The sequence below is a fragment of the Perna viridis genome, chromosome 2, assembly GCF_037379345.1.
Source record: "Perna viridis isolate PV_CMFRI_1.1 ecotype Kerala chromosome 2, ASM3737934v1, whole genome shotgun sequence".
Classification (NCBI taxonomy): Eukaryota; Metazoa; Mollusca; class Bivalvia; order Mytilida; family Mytilidae; genus Perna; species Perna viridis.
This window is the reverse complement of record NC_142446.1, coordinates 9,598,741-9,621,616: the sequence shown is the minus strand read 5'-3', so window position 1 is coordinate 9,621,616 and position 22,876 is coordinate 9,598,741. Positions and strand designations below refer to the sequence as shown.

General features: G+C 35.2%; 2 protein-coding genes across 2 annotated transcripts; one reads left to right on the top strand and one right to left on the bottom strand.

The window, feature by feature from the left end:
* Nucleotides 1-10,157: 10,157 nt before the first annotated feature.
* LOC148623569 (uncharacterized) lies at nucleotides 10,158-13,420 on the top strand. The gene is made up of 2 exons (XM_088564866.1): nucleotides 10,158-13,361; nucleotides 13,400-13,420. The coding sequence occupies exons 1-2, from the start codon at nucleotides 11,196-11,198 to the stop codon at nucleotides 13,418-13,420; spliced, it is 2,187 nt and encodes a 728-aa protein (XP_088420992.1). The 5' UTR covers nucleotides 10,158-11,195.
* A 17-nt stretch (nucleotides 13,421-13,437) lies between these two features.
* LOC148623568 (uncharacterized) lies at nucleotides 13,438-14,690 on the bottom strand. The gene has a single exon (XM_088564864.1). It carries the CDS (start codon nucleotides 14,494-14,496, stop codon nucleotides 13,438-13,440), a length of 1,059 nt encoding a protein of 352 aa, XP_088420990.1. The 5' UTR covers nucleotides 14,497-14,690.
* Nucleotides 14,691-22,876: the final 8,186 nt, after the last annotated feature.

Here is a 22,876-nt window from a genome sequence, read left to right as displayed (position 1 = left end):
CACGAAATATTATAGTGTGGAAACCAAGACATTATTCAGAAGATACAAGTCAAATGTTATTTTTCCGCCTAAAGTAGAGGTTAGACGTACTAAGTGTCCATGGATTGTATGTAAAGATAATGAATAAAGTGGACATCAAGCTTTACACACAACACAACCGGAAACATGAAGTTAGATAACGTTTATTGATGTGATGTGTCATCACAACGAATTTCCTCGACCATCATCGATGTTCTCCCGTCGGAAAGTTGGGAGATTTAAGGAATACGAGAACCGTAAACGGCGGAAGGTTGTAATGTAGCGATCTAAAGATAAAAATAAATAGCTGTAAGTTTCGAGTGTTGCTTTACTTGGTGATAGACCAACATTAGATTGTTGTTTGACACTTCATTTATCGTACTATCGATGCGTAATTGCTTTAATGGTCGTTTACACAGAGAATTTTCAATGTTGTAATGAATATATTGACGATAAATATCTTATTGTGGGCGATTATAAACAAATACCACCGTATCATTTGATAAAAATTATTAGCGATTTTTCTTGGATACTTTCTATATGGAAAATTAATTGTAAGAGTATGTCCTGTCATTACGTTTAATGAAACTATCTTGAGCTTTTATGACATGTCAAAAGAATGGCACAACATTTCATACTATTTGATAACGGTTTTATCGGCATACTACTGAAATTTATAGATGTACATTACACCGTTAATGCATAAACATAATTAACCCGTCGTTTTGCCTTCAACCGTCTATCAGAAATTCTCTGACATATGGACTCGATTGTCGTTGCAGTAAAAAGTTGACTCATTAAAAAGAAGATTGGCTTAATCAATGGAAAATCATCTACAACAATGCAGATCCAGTAGCAATATTTTGCCAATTTCAGGTTTAAATATAAAAAGAGTAATTATGGCAATGTCATAAAATATTTATTGACAGTTAGCTTTGACTTTATTACAGATTTCTTTGACCATTTTAAATAGGTATAAGATCATTAAAACATTGTTAAGAAACTCAATGAAAGGCTAAAAGATATATCTAATATAGCATAAATCTTAAACTGGTAGCACTTAAAATCGACACTGACTGAGATACACCACACCATATCAGGATAAATGACATGTTTGAACAAGCTCTGGAATCATTTGATTTGTTTTTGTTTCGGTTTTGTCCAGTAATGCCCACAGCAATATATAACAGTATATAGTTCAAGGAACACAATTTAATTCACCATTACATACAACTCCAGACAGAAAAGCTTCTACCTCTACATAACTTTGAAAACAAACAAAACTAGAACTGTAATGCTAACAATAAAACTCTTGTGCTGATATGATACCAATGATCTCGGGCTAATTAAGCATGATATATCATGTAAAAAATTCAAATTCAAATTATTTAATTGATATAAATTTCGACTGAGGATTATCATCAGAAACACTCTACACGATGACGTACTCCCAAATAGTTAGATTTGGGAAACCGTCTCGGACGCACATGGGGTCTGGGATGAGTAGGCCAGAGCGTCAACAGGGCTGCCCAGCCGCTTGTTTGACATACTCGGACTGCGTTCTTCTATCAGGTATCCCGAAGGCTGGGTTCCGCAAACTACTAATAGACATCTACTAACACAATCCCGGTAAGGGGCGGTCGTGCGAGATTCGTACGGATATATCAAGACCGTAAAAATACCCAATCATCATCATCATCATCATCAGAACACCCCGCCCGTGCGAAATCCGACAGGGTAGTCGAGGACGTTAAAAATCCCCTCAGTCAGTCATCAGAACAATACAAGCGTTGAACCCATAAAAAAATAAGTTTATTGTGGTATATCTAATTATACAATTATATGAATATGAATTCTTTATTACTTTAACATTATAACATAGTTACAGTGACTATATAATACATGTATTTACACTACTATACTTATAAAATTATGTTCAAAATAATTCTTTTTCAAAACTGTATTTGCTTTTTCTGTCGTGCATACAAACTTTGAGAACTAACTACTACTTGAGCAAAAATATAGAATAAAAGTTTAAGTAATTGAAATTACATTCAGCCTAATAGGAACTTTTTTGTATGTTGGGATAAAATTTAAATAAATGTTAACGTGGAGGGTTGACCTTCACATTGATTATCTTAACAAATCTACATAATTTTCTAAAACAACTTGATCTTTTATAATAACATTTGAGATGTGTACGTGCTATGTCTATTAAAGTAAAATACAGAAAAGGTATTTCTTTCATTTAGAAATGCTAAACATGTCAAATTATAATGATATTCATCACCAAATCCAAAATTACAGATTGCATTTTCTACCATTTCTAAAAATACCACGCCATTTTCCTGATTCAACAGGCAGTTGTTGACTACCGTAACTGAACTCGCAAACAATACATACATGTAGCAAATTAAATTGCAACAATGATTAAAAAATTCAATACATTACGGAAAGCGAGAGGTATCTTCAGACTTCAGAGTTCATACTTCATACGTCAGATTTCAAACTTCATATTTCATACTTCAGAGTTTATTATTCATAATTCTGATTTCTGACTTCATAGTTGAGAGGTTATCTTCATACTACAGAGTTCCGACTTAATACATCTTATTTCATAGTTAGGATGCATTATACAAACGGTTTAGAGTTTGATTTTTTTTAAATCACGCTACCAGAGAATTATGAATAAACTTGTGGGATTGTTAAACACCACATGTAGTTGATCATATTGTACCCCCGATTATTTTTACAGTTGTGGGATATTTGGGCTTCAACTTCTTCTGTGGGGCTTGGGGCATACCTGTATGACTACGCGTAGCAATCTTGTTTTTCTTTTCTTCTTTTTTTTAATCAAAAGACTTTTGTGATATAGAGTATTGTCGGTCTACAATGGACACCAAGTGACGGTGCTCAAGGATATATATATGATTCATTAGAATCATTGCATTCCTTCTCGTGTCCAATGTCGACCGAAAAGATTCATTCACTCATAACATGAAACCAAAAAATTTGAAATAAGAGCAATGAACACATGTAGTTACAGGTATGTGAATTTGAGTATTGCCGGTCCACAGTACTCTAGGATATAATACCTAAAATACGTTGTTCTATCCAAAATTTGTTTACTTACAATCAAGCATCATAGCCATACCATAGTACCTGATAAATTACCACGAACCAGCAGGTACGGCAGGTAATGTTGGAGCACTAATGACAATTGTATTTGTCGAAAGGTAACGATGAATATTAACCAAGCCAATCAACGAAAAATGTCTTATAGACCCTTTTGTGGTAGGTTGATGAGCATGCTCAATATACACTTCCGCGTGGTAGGGCTAGGGTAGGGTAGAACAAAAGAATTTTCCTCGCGGAAGTGTATATTGAGCATGCTCTACTGCACCCATCGACTATCCCACAGTTAGGACAAAAGGGTCTTTTGTACTAAGATCAAAAGTAATATCCAGTACCTGACAAAATGGACCTTAACCAAAGAATTTAACCAAATCACTCTTGAAAGCGAAAACGTAGGTCAAAGGAGTCCTTATTCGTAGTGAAACAAGTTCTTTTGGATATATTTTTCTATGAATACGACTATATTCATTAACAATAAAAAAAATTAAAAAAAACTAGAATAGCTATAAGCGAATCTTATGATAGGATGTACTCAGCTCCGATATACACAGAACAGACCATAATTTTATATTTGTAGTCGGATGCACATTACAAAAAAACATCGACTCGCATAAGATAACAACAAGCAGAAGAATTTTGAAGATTCAAGTTCAGCTTTTTACTTTTCGACAGACAGGAAGTAGATGTCGGAAAGATATGCAGACGCTTCTCACAGTAAAACATACCGATAAGAAGCTGGAAAATATTATGTAGCTGTGATTTGTAGAAGCTGAGAAAAATGCGGCAAATTTTATCTTGCGGGTAGACGAACGGACGGACGAAAGGAGGGAGGGTATGACAGATACAAATAAATGATCACTATATATCTACCGCTGTATACGTTATTGTCCTTGATTTGTTTCTTTTTATGTCCCACCAACGTTGTTGCAGGAAATTTATACTACTGGAAAAAAACTGTGCACACCTTTACGTGGAATTCCCGATTTTTTTTTCATTTTTTGTCTTTATCTTGGCATTGTTTAAGAAAATCGAGCTTATATCTGTATTTTTAAGGATTTTACGCGCATTTAAAGTTTTTTATTATTGAATTTAAACAGAAATGCCTTTTTTTTTCAATTAGTATATTTATATTCTGGTCTGTCAGACCTCTACGTCCACAACCTGTGTAACCTTACAAAGGTAGTACAGGGTGAAGGTCAATATCTGCACATTAGGTTATGTTGAAATTAAAAGTGACCAAGCTACACTAATTTTACAGTGGATTAATTGAATCGCATTAGCGTTTTAAGTATACAAAAAAGTTTTTTTTTTATTAAATTGTTATCATATACATATTATAGAATGTTTTCATTTATTGAATCTATTATATTTCCATAAAAATCCAAAGCACTTTCGATAGTATATGGGACCTGTGTGATTACATTTTCATCTGTCAATGACTCAAGGTTCATAAATTCTTGGGAACAACCTCTCCTCGGAATCGGACATCCGTAAAATTATTTGCACATTCCAATTCTATATCTATATCTATGTAATTCCGGGCACTATTACATTAGTAGCGGTTTTTCTTCTGGCATAATAGAAATTAGGTTACTTCTAAGTTTGTGAAGATTCCGGTATTTAACGAACTCGTTTAACTTGCCTGCAATCAAATCCATTAAACAAAACCTCGAGCATTCACCATGGATTGGATTCTCTCCGTCGAAAATATTTGCAAGTTATAGATCTTTGAAAATGTTCGTAAAACTGTTGGCAACCATACTACGAAGAAGGCACCATAAAGCTTCAATGCTTTGGTTGGAAGTATTTTTGCCTTGAATGAAGCTATTCATTGCATCTTCATTGTTGTTTGTGTTACTTCTGAAATATATCTGAAGTCCCTTTACCATTACATTCTCTGTTCCCAATTTCGACCTCGCGCAGTAAGGAACGCATCCGAGTTTTTCAATGGAATCGAGGAAGTAAGTGGTCACAACTCAAGGATTATTGTTACACCGACCCTTAACCACATGATATTTCTTGAAAAGCCATCAATTGCTCTATGGATGCAAAATCCACAGGGCTTCAACTTGTCGAAACCATCGATATGCCATACAAAGTTCGGACCAGAGCATCTGTATTGTCTTCGTACAAGACGATTGGCTTTTCGTAACTGAGTACCTTGAGGATCTAAGACTCGCATTATTAATCGGGCGTCGTCTCTTTTAATCTATACTCCCAAGTCAGGGTTTTGAGTCCACCTTCGCTTCCTCAAACGAGCGAAGATGGACGCAAAACCCTGACGTGGGAGGATGTTTTTAATCCTAAAATTAAAAAAAAAAATTCACATTCATACAGATACATTGTAAGATACCGTTTTGATAAAACAAAATAAATAGAGTATAATACATGGTAAAATCCTAGTTCTAAAGCAAAAAAACATCGCATTTTATATATATCTTTCATGTTTTCATCGGATATTCTCATTTTTGTTTACTGTCAAAATGCGCATTTTGAAATTAAAAAGGCATTTATTGAGTAATTTACTATTTTCTTAATTAAAATACTACCCGAGACCATGTAGAACTTCCAATCTTATCCACACGGAGTTCTGTCCCAAACGTCCGTAATTGCTCGTTATCTCTTTTTCGATTCTTTCAACGACTTAAAAAATCAGACTGAAGTCACAAATTCAATGCTAACCGATCATTTCATCTATTAATGTAAACTTCCCGTTCTTATACCAGCAAAAAGACGTGTATAATATTCCTTAAAAAGGTACATTTTAGCGATCTTTGGGTCGCTTATTGACCAGGGAACCAGATTAGGAACCAGAATAAACAACTGGCAATTAATATTTATAGATATCGGGGCCCTGCTAATGTATATGAAATATATAGTCTTGTAATGAGCCCCTGTGCCTGAATCGGTAACTGGGTAATGTTCAATGCTAACCGATCATTTCGTGTAAACTTCCCGTTCTCATACAAGCAAGAGATACACGTAGAACACGTGTATGATATTTAAGAGGTACATTTTTATCTCGTATTAATCCAGAACTATGATGCTATGGCAGTAAACACGGCACAGATCTGCAGCATAACGTGGAGTACAATTATGTAATCATGCAAATCATATACGAATATAAAGTGCTGAAATTACGAGTCGCTAACAATATTAGCGACTTAAAAAGGGGTATCACATTGCCTCCTTTTAAGATTAAGTCTCGTTATGGTGCGCTTCAAATGCACGAGGATATTTTTAGTGGAGTCCGAGTTGCTCATTTACCTTTGTTACTTTGTATGTATGATTTTAGTTACTTTATGTTCTTTGTTGTGTGTTTCTGTTTTCCATGTTTGGTCTTTGTCCCTGGATTACATTCTTTTGATTACCGCTATGGCCTTGGTTCCCTTGATTACTCTTATCACTATTTCATGTTTGCATATAGCAATGCGTTCTTTATTTTTGTTTTTGAGAACACTTTTGCATAGTAAACTATTATAAGGTCTCCGGTAATCCTTATTCTTTGGTCGTGTGATTTAAAAAAAAAATCAAACTCTAAACCGTTTATATAATGTATCCTAACTAAGAAATAAGATGTATGAAGCCGGAACTCTGAAGTATGAAGCTAGGCTCTCAACTATGAAGTCGGAAATCAGAAGTATAAACTTTAAACTCTGAAGTATGAAATGTGAACTCTGAAATACAAGGTATGAACTCTGAAGTTACTCTCGTTTTCTGTAATAAATAGTACGGACTAGGGCGCTGGACTTAGTGCAGGCGGTGTTGCCATAGATGTCACAGCGGTACGAGTTCGAATCCCGCGGGGGGAACGACCAAAAATTTGCTTCGCAAATTTGACAGTTCTAACATCGTTGGGAATTTTTCAGACCTTTCTAGATCAAAACATAGATTCAGAAACTGAATCGCGTACACTTCTGAATCTATATTTTGATCTTGAACTATATCAGTTTTATGCTGAATAAGGATATCGGTTATCCGAAATATTCAATGTAAATTTTGCCATCTTTTGGTGATGTTCAACATATTTGGACGTTTATTTAATTTATTGTTATGTCTTGCATTGTTTTTAACGATCCATCACCCCATAAGAGCATTTGTTGACTTATTTAGACGATTATATATATAGGTCTGAAAAATTCTCAACGATGTTAGAACTGTCAAATTTGCGAAGCAAATATTTGGTCGTTCCCTTCGCGGGACTCGAACTCGTACCGCTGTGATATCTATGGCAACACCGCCTGCACAAAGTCCAGCGCCCTAGACCACTCGGCCAGCTAGGCTATATAAAAATATAGCTTTCGCTGGCAGGGTCATTCCTCTTTGTAGGATTAATCCAGGGTTGTAACTTAGTACACGATGTATGGTAGTACAGGACAGTTCATCTAGGTCCTAAATAATAAAACCTAGATGAACAGTTCTAACATCGTTGGGAACTTTTCAGACCTTTCTATACTTACATTATCTTTGCTTAAACTGACCGATAAGACGACATTTAATGCTTGCATTCATTTGTCGGCGGCTTTGAAGTAAACTGTCCATGTAAACATATATGTGTATATATTAAACTTGAGATGACGTGGTTCAAATGAAATGCAAATACATTATATTAAATATCAAAATGTTTTCTTTATCAGCGCTTGTTCATTATAACTACAGTCTATGCAAATATCTATTTAGCATGATAAAAGCATTATTGTCTGAAGATTTTATCCGTTATAAAATTGCATCATCGGAGCAAGTAATCTAGTCATTAGAACAAAGATCCTTCGTCATAATCTTTGTCCCCTTGAGGTTTCAATGGCCAATATTACACTGAATTCTCTCACTACAGTTGTCACTTTAAGTCTTAATCATAACCCCTACTTTTCGTCAGCATCTGCCGCGAGATTTGTCAACTTAGATCCCGTTTGATCTGGCAATATGAAGTTATCAATTGGTCATGTTCATTAATAGATAACTGCATTCGGTCTTAGCTCAAGGCTAGAATAACATCGAACGAATTCAGTAGCTATGTGCAAACATCTCCGCGACATTATGAAACGCATAGTGTCATAATTAGAAAGAATTGGGAAAATTTTTTGTGTCAACAAAATGATTCATGTAAACTGAAATGACTATAAATTAAATTGATCAAAGTTAAAGTTAGACACACGGTCGCTTTTGTGAGAAACTGATAGTCTTTGTTCCTATGACAAAAAACTATTTCTGATTAATTATACTTCAAGTCGCATTGCATAACAAAGCAAGCTTTCCTTCTGTAATAGCAATTTATTGTCTTCGAACAAAAATGAATACCAGAATCCGTGATGAAATCACCTGCTCAGCAATTATAGGTGGACAGCTACGTGGTAATAACTCATGTTTTAATTGACAAAATATAATGAATCTCTCATATTGAAAACATAATTATCGTTCAGGATCCGGGCACTGATGCAAGAAATGATTTTGAAACTGTAGGAAATTAGACATGAAATGCAAATAATTGCACTGTTCAGCGAAGAATAATTTTACCTGAATTACCATGAGCATCGAAACAATTTGAATTTACATGTCTGTATAATATGGTAAAATCGTCATGTAATGAAATGAGATAACAAGGTAGGGGGTCATCCGAAACAGGGTTCCCGAACAGCTTGTATCTAGACCAATAAAAACAAGGAAAAAGTCAATTATCTACTATGACTTTATTAACCAAAAAAAGGCACAAATCATCGCTATGCAGGTAATCTAATATAGTTGTATTGTACTGTTAACTCTATAGCATGAGCTGCACTGGTGATGATTGAGAAAAAAACTGTATGATAATTTAGCTGTATATGCACTGATGCTATTTTTCTAAAGGTCATTACACCTCAGAAGAACGCGAACAATTACATCCAAGGACAATAACTCCTACATAGTTAATCCGTATTCAATAAGAATTTACCAAAAATGGACACTGTTAAGCTAAACATCCTTGTTCTTATCCAAAACCAAAGATTAGGGAAATGATTTTTCAGTGGCTAAAACATGAATAAAATGGGGTCATCGAATTATTTTAAAAAAATGTGAGCATGTCTTAAGATCAGAAAACTCGTGTCCGACATTTGTTATGCGCACCGTTTCTTTCCTTTCTTTGGGAAATAACATGCCTGAGACACGTCTTCTGTGTTTGTTTGGTTTTTTTTTGTTTCTAGATTGGTGGAAAAAAATGATAACAAAATATTCTCAATACAAAAACAAATCCATGCTCAGTCATATCAGTTACAACAATAACAACAAAGGATGGCTTGAAATCTCGGTGAGCCCAAGTTTATCTTTGATTTAAAATGTGCTTAGGTGTTAAACACTAATTTATTATTAGGGAATTTTTCTGTCCGTAAAGAAATGACCCCAATCACGTGATGCGCGGAGTTTATATCAAATAGACTGAAATATTACGTGCCCTCGAAGGGAGGTAGGTGGTAGAGAAATCCAATTCAATGCTAAATCGTTTAAATGAAAATTAAGGATCGGCTTAATTTACAAAAGGAGCCAAAAAATCTCCAAGATAGCGAATTAGATTAAGGGGTTCCGGTTTCCGGCACGTCATGGCAGCAAAAAAAAGTGATATGAACTTGCTTCTTCTGGAGAGTCTCCGGTTTTAAGTGTCTCACAATATGAAGCAGGTGCAACCTGTAACAGGACAAAGCTGAATATATTGATATTTTTTTTTAATAATGTTTTTCTTTTACAGTATTACAACTAGGACTTATTTCTTCATAACTTAACAAACCTTAAGATTCAAGCTATAAACATTTATGGGGAAAACGGGGTTGAAATACTCGTTGTCCACTCCTCTTGTATTACTCTTGGTATTAGAGGTTTACTTCCTGTCAGACTGAAACAAGGCTCTCAGTGGTTCAAATTTCAAAGGTTAAATTCGCATTGATTACTGTAACAAACTTCAGTTAATTGTCGTTTACATTTTTTCCATACAGGACTATTTAAACTATCCTAGCTTTAAATACCACTCACACCGGTAAATCGAATCAAGTAGACCTTTTGTGAAATCACGAGATTGTACACGTATAGAAATTTAACAGGTGAGTTTTATATCAGTCGGCACATGGTCATTGAGTGAAGCATTGAGTTTGGTAAAGTAGCAGTGGGGAATTATAATTGTCAATTCAGGACATGGATATCCCTAGGCTAATGTTTACAATACTCAGGGGTTTTTAGACCCGGTTTTGGTGTGCGTCTTGCACATAGCTAGAAGCGTCGACCTGTCGGTGATAAAATGGTTATCAACTTGATGTTCCCGAGATGGTGTAATAACGCCTAGAGTCGGTGAAGTAATGTCGGTGATTAAAAAAAACCGTTGGAAAGCTAGGAATTTATTATTTTTGGAGCACAAAGTCCGTTATATTAATTTGTAAAGTAACCGAGAAGTCCGTGCTAGATATGTTCGTTTAACCAGTCATGGCTTACTGAATACAGCATTATAGTGAAATATATATCATCTGGTGTTCTCTTCGTCAATATAGAAATCTACAAAAAATGTGTGAAATTAGTCTATATTTCGTCCAGTTATAATTATAACAAAAGTCCAAGGGAAACAACCCATTTCATTCGTTAATTTTACAGTACATGCAACGTTCGACCTTACCGGGAGGTGTGCAGAAAAAATGGTGGTGTGTTGAGACTGCGAATCATTTAGTTTATGTGTTTATTTCATTCCATTATATTTAGTTCTGTCTTGTGCGTGTATATTTAGTTACATTTATGTTTATTCATTTCATGATGTCATTTATCTTGAATTTACTTTAGTTTGTTTTGTTTATTAAATTTATGTTTTACATTTTTTTGTTTTATATGACATTGGCCACTTGACAATCCAAAGAACTTACTTCTTTACAATGGTGGCAGCGGTGGGATTGTCACTGTGTCAATTGTCATATTAGATTGACTGTCAGAGATAGACAGAGAGTGTTATTCTGACACATATTTGTGTTATTTTATGTTTGTTGGAATTTTTTTTTTTATTTGATTTTTGATTTTTGTATTTTGTATTATATAGTATGGCAACCGGTGGTCTGCCAACATGGGTTACAGAGTTGTTAGAGAAGGGTGAAAAAGTAGAGGTATGCCTAGAATTGTTGAGAAACATGCAGGCGACAGAAAGGGAAGAGAGGGCAGCCGAAAGAGAGATGAGAAGGGCTGAGATGGAGAGGGAGGTAAAGTTAAAAGAGCTAGAACTTAGAGAGAAAGAATTATCTCAGGGTGTAGCACAACCTCAGACAAGTTCACATTTGAAATCAAAACTTCCGAAGTTTCAGGAAAATCAAGACCCAGATATATTTTTGAAGTCATTTGAGAAGTTAGTAACCCTACACAAAATACCCAAGCCAGAATGGGCCCTTAGATTAGTCCCTTTACTTTGTGGGAAAGCTTTAGAAGCGTTTTCTAGATTGTCAGAAGAGGACAGTAGAGATTATGGTCAAATTAAGACTGCTATTTTATCTAGATATGAACTCACTGCTGAGACATACAGGGAGAAGTTCAGAAGTGCCCGGCAATCTTCTGATGAATCATTCAAGGAGTATGCCGTCAGATTAGTAGGTTTTCTTAGGCACTGGCGGGAACGCGAAGAGATAGGTACTGACTTTAGTAAATTTATTGATTTAGTAACAAGAGAACAGTTGATGGTAAGTTGTAGTCAAGAGCTCAAACTTTGGATTAAGGAGCAGAAACCGAAAACTGTTGACGAGTTGATAGAAAAAGCAGAGGTATTTCAGCAAGCCCATAAAATCGAACATGTTAGTTCTAAACCACAGTCATATATGAGAATAAATACAGATCAGGCAAAGCATCAAGGTAAGAATTTTCAACAGAAAGGAAGACGACAAGAGACTAGAACTTGCTTTATTTGTAAGAAGGTAGGTCATATAGCACCAAATTGTTCTTCAAGAGCAAACAAGTCCAAAGAGAGCACGAATAAGCAAAGTAAGTTTGGTTTATGCATACAAACACAGCAGGGTCATACAGTTGATGACTATATCAGTGGTATAACCGTTAAGTTACCGGGTGTTTCATGTAATGGAGACAAAGTGCAGGTACATGGTCTCGATATAGTTGAGGGTAAGATTAACAGTGATAAAATCTCTGTTTTAAGAGATACTGGGTGTTCTACTGCATTTGTTCATAGTAAATTTACTAGCTCAGATCATTATACAGGTCATAATAGAGACATATGTTTAGCAGACGGTACAGTGAAGCAGTGTCCAGAGGTGTGCATTAACGTTTCAACCCCTTATATTTCAGGCGATGTTAAAGCATTGATTTTAGATACACCGTTCGCAGATTTGATAGTTGGTAACTTGGTGAATATCTCAGTACCACTTAGTATTGAAGAAGTACCAGAGACCAGAGGTGAAAATGTTTTTGTTTCAGAGGATAAGATTCCATGTCATGCAGTTGAGACTCGGTCTCAAAGAAAGAAGCAGGTTGAAGAAGATAGGAATATAGGTGAGACTACAGTTAGGCTTAGTGGTGATACACCCATATCACAACCTATAGAATTTTCAGATATTTCTAATGATTTTAAGGTTTGTGACAGGAAACAGCTGATTAAGTTACAGAAGAGTGATGAGACTTTAGATAAGGTAAGATCATATGTTTGTGACGATCATCAAGATCAACAATCGTATTTCATGTACAATTCAGATTTACTTTATAGAGTGTATACGAAGCCTAGTGGTGAAGTTATACATCAGATTGTATTACCACGACAGCTGAGAGAGACAGTTCTTTCTTTAGGACATGATATACCGTTAGCGGGACATCTTGGGAATAAGAAGACAAGAGACCGAATTATGCAGCATTTCGTCTGGCCAGGTATATTTAATGAAGTAGCAGAATACTGTAGATCGTGCCCCGATTGTCAAATGGGTACAGCAAAGGGGAGAGTACCACGAGCCCCTCTGATTAGCATACCCCCTATTGATGAGCCATTCCAGCGAATTGCTCTTAATTTTGTTGGCCCTTTGCCTATGACTGATAGCAAAAACCGTTATATTTTAGTATGCGTTGATTATGCAACTAAATACCTTGAAGCGATTCCTTTGAAAGATCAGGAGGCTAGTACCGTTGCTAATGCTCTTATAAGTCTATTTTCTAGGGTTGGCATAGCTAGAGAGCTGTTGACAGACCAAGGCAGTAACTTTATGTCAGAATTTATGCTTGAGGTATGTAGATTACTACAAATAAGTAAATTACACACTAGTCCTTATCATGCAATGTGTAATAGACTTTGCGAAAAGTTCAATGGTGTACTAAAGAAAATGTTGAAAGCATATGCAAGAGCAAAGCCAAAGACATGGGATGAATATATCCCCTACTTATTATTTGCATATAGAGAGGTGCCAAATGAGAGCACTGGGTTTTCGCCATTTGAACTGTTATATGGCAGACATATAAGAGGTCCCTTGCTCTTGAAGAACAATTTGGTGCTATATGATCTACCTTCTTACAAATAAAGCAAGTTCTAGTCTCTTGTCGTCTTCCTTTCTGTTGAAAATTCTTACCTTGATGCTTTGCCTGATCTGTATTTATTCTCATATATGATTGTGGTTTAGAACTAACATGTTCGATTTTATGGGCTTGCTGAAATACCTCTGCTTTTTCTATCAACTCGTCAACAGTTTTCGGTTTCTGCTCCTTAATCCAAAGTTTGAGCTCTTGACTACAACTTACCATCAACTGTTCTCTTGTTACTAAATCAATAAATGTACTAAAGTCAGTACCTATCTCTTCGCGTTCCAGCCAGTGCCTAAGAAAACCTACTAATCTGACGGCATACTCCTTGAATGATTCATCAGAAGATTGCCGGGCACTTCTGAACTTCTCCCTGTATGTCTCAGCAGTGAGCTCATATCTAGATAAAATAGCAGTCTTAATTTGACCATAATCTCTACTGTCCTCTTCTGACAATCTAGAAAACGCTTCTAAAGCTTTCCCACAAAGTAAAGGGACTAATCTAAGGGCCCATTCTGGCTTGGGTATTTTGTGTAGGGTTACTAACTTCTCAAATGACTTCAAAAATATATCTGGGTCTTGATTTTCCTGAAACTTCGGAAGTTTTGATTTCAAATGTGAACTTGTCTGAGGTTGTGCTACACCCTGAGATAATTCTTTCTCTCTAAGTTCTAGCTCTTTTAACTTTACCTCCCTCTCCATCTCAGCCCTTCTCATCTCTCTTTCGGCTGCCCTCTCTTCCCTTTCTGTCGCCTGCATGTTTCTCAACAATTCTAGGCATACCTCTACTTTTTCACCCTTCTCTAACAACTCTGTAACCCATGTTGGCAGACCACCGGTTGCCATACTATATAATACAAAATACAAAAATAAAAAATCAAATAAAAAAAAAAAATTCCAACAAACATAAAATAACACAAATATGTGTCAGAATAACACTCTCTGTCTATCTCTGACAGTCAATCTAATATGACAATTGACACAGTGACAATCCCACCGCTGCCACCATTGTAAAGAAGTAAGTTTTGGAGGCGAGCACACTATCCCGAGACCACAGAGGCGGTTTTATAACATCGAAACCACCACCTTACATCACATAACTATAACTGAACCCCCCTAAAACCTATTTCCAGTATTTTATATTGGATGGAGAAACTAATTCAAAATCATTTCCATGTTCATAGTTGCGTAGAGAACCAGAGACGTTTTTGTGATAATATTATTGAAAAGTCAACCTAAAATGATCTCTGTTCGAATGCAATAGGTACGGAAGCCCATTAGTGCCAGGTGTTCACTTATTTTTAAGTCGTTATAACGACTTAGTATCTCGTTTAATCGACTTAGTATCTCGTTAAAACGACTGTTTATCTCATTTTAACAACATAGCTAACTTGTTTAAACGACTTAGCATCTCGTTTAAACTATAAGTATCTCGTTATAACGACATAGCTAACTCGTTTAAACGACTTCGTATCTCGTTTACACGACATTGCTAACTCGTTTAAACGACTTAGTATCTCGTTTTAACAACATAGCTAACTCGTTATAACTTCTTCGACAATTATACACATTATGGAATGTGGATAAAATGTAGTTCCAATGGGAGTTGTTGAAACTGAGGTACCTTCAAGTCAGCACCAGTGTCAGATACTGAAAATGAAAATGTAGTCCAAGTTTCGAAATTCCGCCTCATAAGTACAGTCTGAAAGTCATATGTGTTAAGTCTTCCGATATTTCATAAAAAAAATCAAAAATCTCTCTCTTACGCGCTCGTATCAACGCGGGAGATTTAGGGGCATTCGCGGGAATTCCTCCCGTAGTATTTCAATTGTCAGTTTAAAATCGTAATTAGAATATAATTACTTCAATTCTTTTCAAAACGTGTCGAAAAACAAAAACTCGGCAAATCTCTAGCTCGACATATTTGTTCGTGACATTCAGACAAAATCGACCGCCATAAATAACACGTTATTCCACTGGACCAAACTGAAACAAATCATGAGGGGAGTGTTCTTGTGAATTACAGGTAAAAATCAAAGTACTCAAGTAATGATTCAATTTAAATCGATCGTTTGAATTTTTTATCGTCTAAGTACAAAAATATGGAATAAAAGGGAAGTACGGGATCGAATTCAAACATATCTCAACACAAGTTTATTGTTATGAGTATTTTATATTGAACTTTGTTTTATTTTTTAAAGTCATCATTCGATTACGAAGGTCATTTAAACACACACACACACACACACACACACACACACACACACACACACACACACACACACACACATTCATAATGATGTAACAGTGCGCCAGTTTGCGTAATATTCAGGTTCGATATCAGTTTACATGGAACACCTAGATGAATGTATACAAAACTCTCCGACATAGTGCACAATTGAACTACCATCTACTAGTTGGCCATTCTCAGTTTTTAAATTATTAGTCGAAATTCAATTAATCGACTCTCAGGTCGAAACTGTCTGTTAAGTCATTCAAACTTAAGCCACAAGCATTGAAATAAATCATATCCTTAGATACATGATCCTCTCAACTAGCTACATTTCTCAATTGCTATATAGCTCAAGTGCCACACGTTATTCCTTAGAAGTGCATAGTTTCTGGACACATAGTTCCAAAAACACGTACAGTAACATACCCGTAAACCATAAAGTCTTAGAATATAATTTCAACAATGGTGTCTAGTGCAGGAACATTAGCCATGCACCCACAGCTCTGTTATAATAACATACACATGGCCAAAATAATCAAATAGATTAGAAACTATTAAGAAAAAAAAAGTAACAACACCAAACCAAAAAATGACAAAATTCCCGAGGAATGCATTATCGAAATTCCTATGCCATCGTCTATGCAAAGTTTAATTTTCATTCGTCTTCTCCGGGCTTCCGATGTCCCGCGGCGCTAACCGTAAAAAAATACACGATCCCAGGTGTCTGTATCGCTCACCTAGTTGTTTTTGTCTTTCAAGGGCAATAACTCTAACAAGGAGCTGTCTGACAAGTTTGACTCAATGAAGACTTCGGTAGGACTTATCATAAGGAACATTTCTTCAATTGAAAGTTTCATTTCATTCATAATAGTTTTCAAAATACTGGCTGAGAACTATTAAACATATATTTTTTGCTTTTCAAGGGCAATAACCAACAAGGAGTCGTCCGAGAAGTTTGATCCCCTCAAACTTTCCTAGGCCTTATCATAAGGATCATTTCAGCAACTGAAAGTTTCATTCTATTTATCATAGTTTTCAAAGATATTGGCTGAAAATTCTTATTTCACCTTTCAAGGGCAGTACCTCTTACAGGGAGTCCTCTGACAACATTGATTCCTGGAGACTTTTGTAGGCCTTATAATAAGGATCATATCAGTAATAAAAAAGAATTTGACTAAACCTAATGGTTTTGGAATAGTAATCAAGGGAACCAAGGTTATAGCGGTAATCAAAAGAATGTAATCCAGGGACAAAGACCAGACATGGAAAACAGACACACACAACAAAGAACATAAAGTAACTTAAGTCATACATACAAAGTAACAAAAGTAAATGAGCAACTCGGACTCCACTAAAAACTGGGAGCATGGACCAGGTGCACCGGTAGGGTAAGCGTCCTCTGCTTTTCTAGAAACACCCGCCGAATTGCTCATAAAAAGTCAAGTCCGGGGTAGACAAACGAGGAAAGATAAACTATGACCCGTTGAATAAATCAGTTTTCATGGTGCTGATGGATACATCATAACGATCCACGAGTTCATGATGACGACCATAAAACTTCTGTAGTGATGACTTCAATCTTGTAACAACATAACCCTGTTCCAGAAGCCTATTTGTTAGACTTCTAGCGCGATACAAAAAGTCTGCGTAGTTTCGGCAAGCTCTGGCATAACGTATGAGTTGTGATATGAACACTCCATACGCAGGAGCCGAAGGAATGTTGCCACAGACGAAAGGAAAGTTGACAATTCTGAATGAAAAGTCATCACGTTTGTCGTAAAGTTTGGTCAATAGTTTTCCTTTACCATCGATTTCTAAGTGTAGGTCAAGATATGAGGTTGACTTCACAGTGTCTGTAGTATCCTTTATCTCAAGTTCTTTTGGGTAGATGCGATGTATCAAATCCCCGAAATTAGGATTGTTTAAAGATAATACGTCATCTATATAGCGGAAACTGAGATTGCCAAACAATGTTCTTTCTTTCTGATCAAATCAGCTATAAAATCAGCCTCATAAGAGTGAAGAAATAGGTCAGCAAGTAAAGGAGCACAATTTGTTCCCATTGGAATGCCGACCGTTTGTTGAAAAACACGTCCACCACACTGGACAAATATGTTGTCGATTAAAAATTCCAGCATTTTGTAAACATCTTCCTCTTGGAAGATGATTTGGAATTATTTCTTACAAAGTATGAGGAATCTCTACCAAGAACTATATATTTGTATCTACGTGTACCATCTTTTTTGGAAAAACAACGATGTATAATGTTTTTTAAGTCGGGATTTTAACTGAGTATGGGGAATAGAAGTATAAAGTGTTGAAAAATCATAGGTTTTAATGCTATCATATTCAGATAATAGTCTTGAACTGATCGTCTCCAAAAGATCTTTCGAATTTTTCAGGATCCACATTGAATTAATACCACTACGGGAGTAACAAGTGTTGTGGTAGGACTGCAGACCCTCTTTGACAGTTGTGAGTATAGAAGTTAAAAGTTTTGAAAGAGGTTTGGTGGTACATTTTGCAGATCCAGCTATGAAACGTTGTTTGTATGGATTCTTGTGAAGTTTAAGAATCCAGTACATAGACGGTAAATCACAATCATCGTCCTTGGTAGAGAGACCAAAAGAGGATAGCACAGATTTATGGTTTTCCACAATCTCTTTTTTGGAGAGAGTAGTAGCAGTATAGGTCTTATCACTGATATTATTTTCTACGTCAACCTCTGATAATAAACATTAGATATAAAACGTTTTGCAGACAAAAACAATGTTGTTTTGGGCTTTATCTGCTGGTACGACAACATATTTGTCATGTATAGTAGACAATGTTTTTGCTACATAGGGGTCTTTGAAAACTGATGTAGCCTTGGCACTCATTGACCTACTTAAAACTTTCATTCGTTTCAAAATTAAAGACCTCACAGCCTTTAACCACTCTGACAGAGAATCAATGTCTTCTTGTTCTCGTTTTATCTATTTTTTGCATAGTCCTCGACGGCATCCATAAGAACTTTAAAGTTATAATTCCAATTTATGGAGCGTGGTTCACGGTAATTGGGACCTTTAGAAATGATATTACGTAGAGATTCGTTTTCGATAATGGTTAAATCTCCCGGAACGACGTGACCAGAAGGACCATATTTGAATGGAGAGCTTTTGCAAGAACAGTCTGGTGGTTCAGCCTTGAAGTCCTCAATCTGGAGGTTCTAGAATAGCCTTTTATAATTGAAAAATTTGGATGCAATGGATGAAGTATAGGAATATGAAATAATTGGTATGGATTTGTCTTTGAAATATGGGGGAATTTTGTTGGTAACGTTTTTGTGATGGAGGATGTTAGCCAAATTAATTGCATCTATACCTTTGTTGACAAACGGTAGTGGAAGAAATGATCGTTTTTCTTCATCTTGACTTATCACACAAACTGGTTTAAAGAGTCTGTGGAAACCAATATCCAAAATGATGGCAACAAGTCTGTATAATGATGAGGTGGGGTCAGAAATAGGAGTGTCAAGACTTGTTTTGTAAAGGGAGTGTAGTAGAGTGAGATGTATAGAATAAAGTTTGGTTCTAATGTGATGAAGTCCAAGAGGTTTTTGTATGAAAGGAAGGAGACCATCTATGGGGACATCATGTAACTTAGGTGACGTATAGTGGCGTTGGCCATGACTCCTTTCCCCGTCTTGGATTTTTGTCAAATAAATTCATCACATTCATGCTATTGTTATATTGGCTTGAAAGGTTTCCTATACTTTTGATGTTGTCATTGCATCCGTAAGGTATTGCAGTACTTAGTCTGCGTATCCAGTACTCCTCTTTTTCTTTACGATAGTTTTTACTTAGAACGGGACTGTTCGTAGGATGGTAATTTTTTTTCTAAAATACGAACTTTCATGGAGAGGATTGAATGATCTTGTTGATTAAAGTGTTGATAAACTGTCGGGAATTTGGTGGTGTTAATTCCCGAACGATGACCGCACATTCTTTTATTTAATCGTTCTTGCGTTTCTCCGACATATATTAAACCACACAAGTTGCATTCTAGTCCATATATTAACTTTTTTGATTTGCAACTTAAGTCATCGCGACTTCTTGTATGGAAGGTTTTTTTTTGTAAGGGAACTGGAGAATTAAGGGTCGGTTATAAGAATGTTGCATGTTTTGCAATTTTTAATACCACATTTTGATATGGTACAATGTGGTTCGTCATCGTTGTAGTCAATTATATCGTTTAAAGTGATGGAACATGGTTTGATTATTTTAAAATAGTCAGAATTTTTGTACTGGAATAGATGGTCTGCAGACTGAACGTGTGATTGGGTACTTTTAGTTGAATTGGTCGGGGCACTTTCCATACCAGATGTGACTGTGCAAAGAGTCCCATCTGGGGACACCACATACAAGACAGCGGCCAAGTTTTTCCATGGATCAAAAAATCCCTACATAGGTTCTAAGAAAAAACCCTAAGGGACATTCATACCAAATTTGTTTCCAATTGCTCAGGTAGTGTCAGAGAAGATTTTTGACAGAATTAACATTAGAAATAGCAAAAAAAGTCAAACAAAAGAGGCTCCCAGGAACCTGAATCCCTCACCTGGTTAAATTTCGTCTTTCAAGGGCAATAAATTTAACAAAGAGTTGTCAAAATCTTTTGACTCAAGAAGACTTTGGTATGACTTATCATAAGGATCATTTCAGCAAGAGAGTTTCTTTCTATCTATTATAGAAATAACATCAAATATACCACACAAAAAAAAGTCGAAAAAGGGCAATAACTCCAACGTTGCTTCAGATTAAAATGTAAATCTGACCACAGATAAATCTTATCATACTAAACACTTTTACTCATGTCAGAATTAGGCTAAACCTAACAGTTTTGGAGATATATGCGAAAATCTACTGACCCCTATGCTATATTTTTAGTAACAGGAGTCATGTTTTTTTGACAGATTAAAAATGTTCAAATCAGTTCTATGCAGGATACCCCAAGGAACATTCACACCAAGTTTGGTTCCAATTGGTCCAGTAGACTCAAAAGATTAGTTTTTCTTAAAGAAATAATATTTAAAATAGCAAAAAAATGTCGAAAAGGGCAATAACTCCAACATGGCTTCACAGATTAAAATGAAAATTTGACCACAGATAGATCTCATCATGCTGAACACTTTTACCCATGTCATAATATGGCTGAACCTAACAGTTTTGCAGATATATGCGAAAAACTACTGTCTGACCCATGTTCTATTTTTAGTAACGGCTGCCATTTTTTTGTTGACGGATAAAAAATCTCCATATCAGTTCTATGCAGGATACCCTAAGAACATTCATACTAAGTTTGGTTCCAATTGGTCAAGTGGTGTCAGAGGAGAAGTTTTGAAAAATTGTTAACGATGGACGACGACGACGGACGCCAAGGGATGGCAAAGTCTCACATGGCCTTTGGAGTGTTGTTACAATGATTAAGGCAAAATAATTATAATATCAATTTTTCAGTGTTTTCTTTCTTTTTAAGTCATTAATTCAAAATATATGAATACTTTTCATGATATAATTTGTATTAATAAAAAATCATTTAAAAATACTTATAAAATATATACTTTTTTTCATGTTTTAGTACCCATTCAATTCAGGGACCAATAAAAAAAAACAAAAACTGAGTTCGAAAGTGAACTAACATTTTTTTAAAATAAATTTAAATTTAAATTTAATGAGAGTATATGCATAGGGTTGAATTAAAACTAGTGAAGTTATGATCAAAGTTCTTATTCTAGTCCGTTTTATAAATCTTCCGAGACAATTCAATTTTTCAAAATAATTTTACTTTTCTACTGCAGACCCATTTCTACAGTACATACAAACTCTAGGAAAGATTTTCAGAACTTTATCTCAATAAACAAAAAACTTATAATTTCCATTTCATATGAATTTCTATTATTGTTGTATGCCTTAGTAGTTTAAGAGGTATTTGAAATATTCAGTTGAATAACCAAGTCATATGACATCAACTTATTTGACTATCTAAAGATGTTGATTCACAGATCATCCTTTATAATCCTGTATTGACACCCGTATATATTCAAATTACTTGAACTGACCTTAGCTTTATTATGTACCCTGAGTACATGCCTTTTTTGTTTATATTTACATCAAATATCAAAATAGCTGTTCCAACATTCAAACAGACAGAGTTATATTTAAAATCAGAATTGCATTAAGCCTCATGGGAATTTCTTATGTCTATTGTGATAAAATTCTGAGATATTTTCACCGAGTTCGTATACACTACAGAAAGCCAAATGCAGTTGAAAAATTGAATTATTTCCAAGATATATAAAAGGCAAATGGACTATATACACACATGTAAACATCTTCATACTTTTTATTCATGTTATTTATTTGCAAATTCCATATCAATAAATTGACATTATTTATTTTGGAGACTTCAATAAAATAAGTAGTTAACTTACTTATACTTGGACGTTTACTTACTTATACTTGAAGCTTTGCAACCTGTTGCAATTTAGTTCTTCAAAATTCTTTAACAATTTAAACATTGAGGTACATGCATGCTGCTGTCACAACCGGATCTTTTTGCATGATTTGGCTCAATCTTTGTTGTATGTTAATGAACATTTAATGTGCCTCTTCATTCTTATAAAAATTGGGATGTGCTTCATATTTATATTTATTTTGAATTTTGTTCTTCAGTTATTATTCATAGTATCCATTCAATAAAAGAAACTGGTGATTAAAATCAGAAAAAATGAAAAGGCCATACAAAAAGTTAAGACAGAAACCCAACGACTACCACTATTTCACAAAATAAAAAGACCAACAACATTATAAAGATCTATATAAGGTTAAAATGCTATAAAAACACTATTAGCACTTAATTACGTTTACACAAGTTCCCATTTCACCTTCGTTCACTCAAAATCTCACTATGGCGAAATGGGAATAATTTTATGTATCAAATTGACAGCTAAGGTGA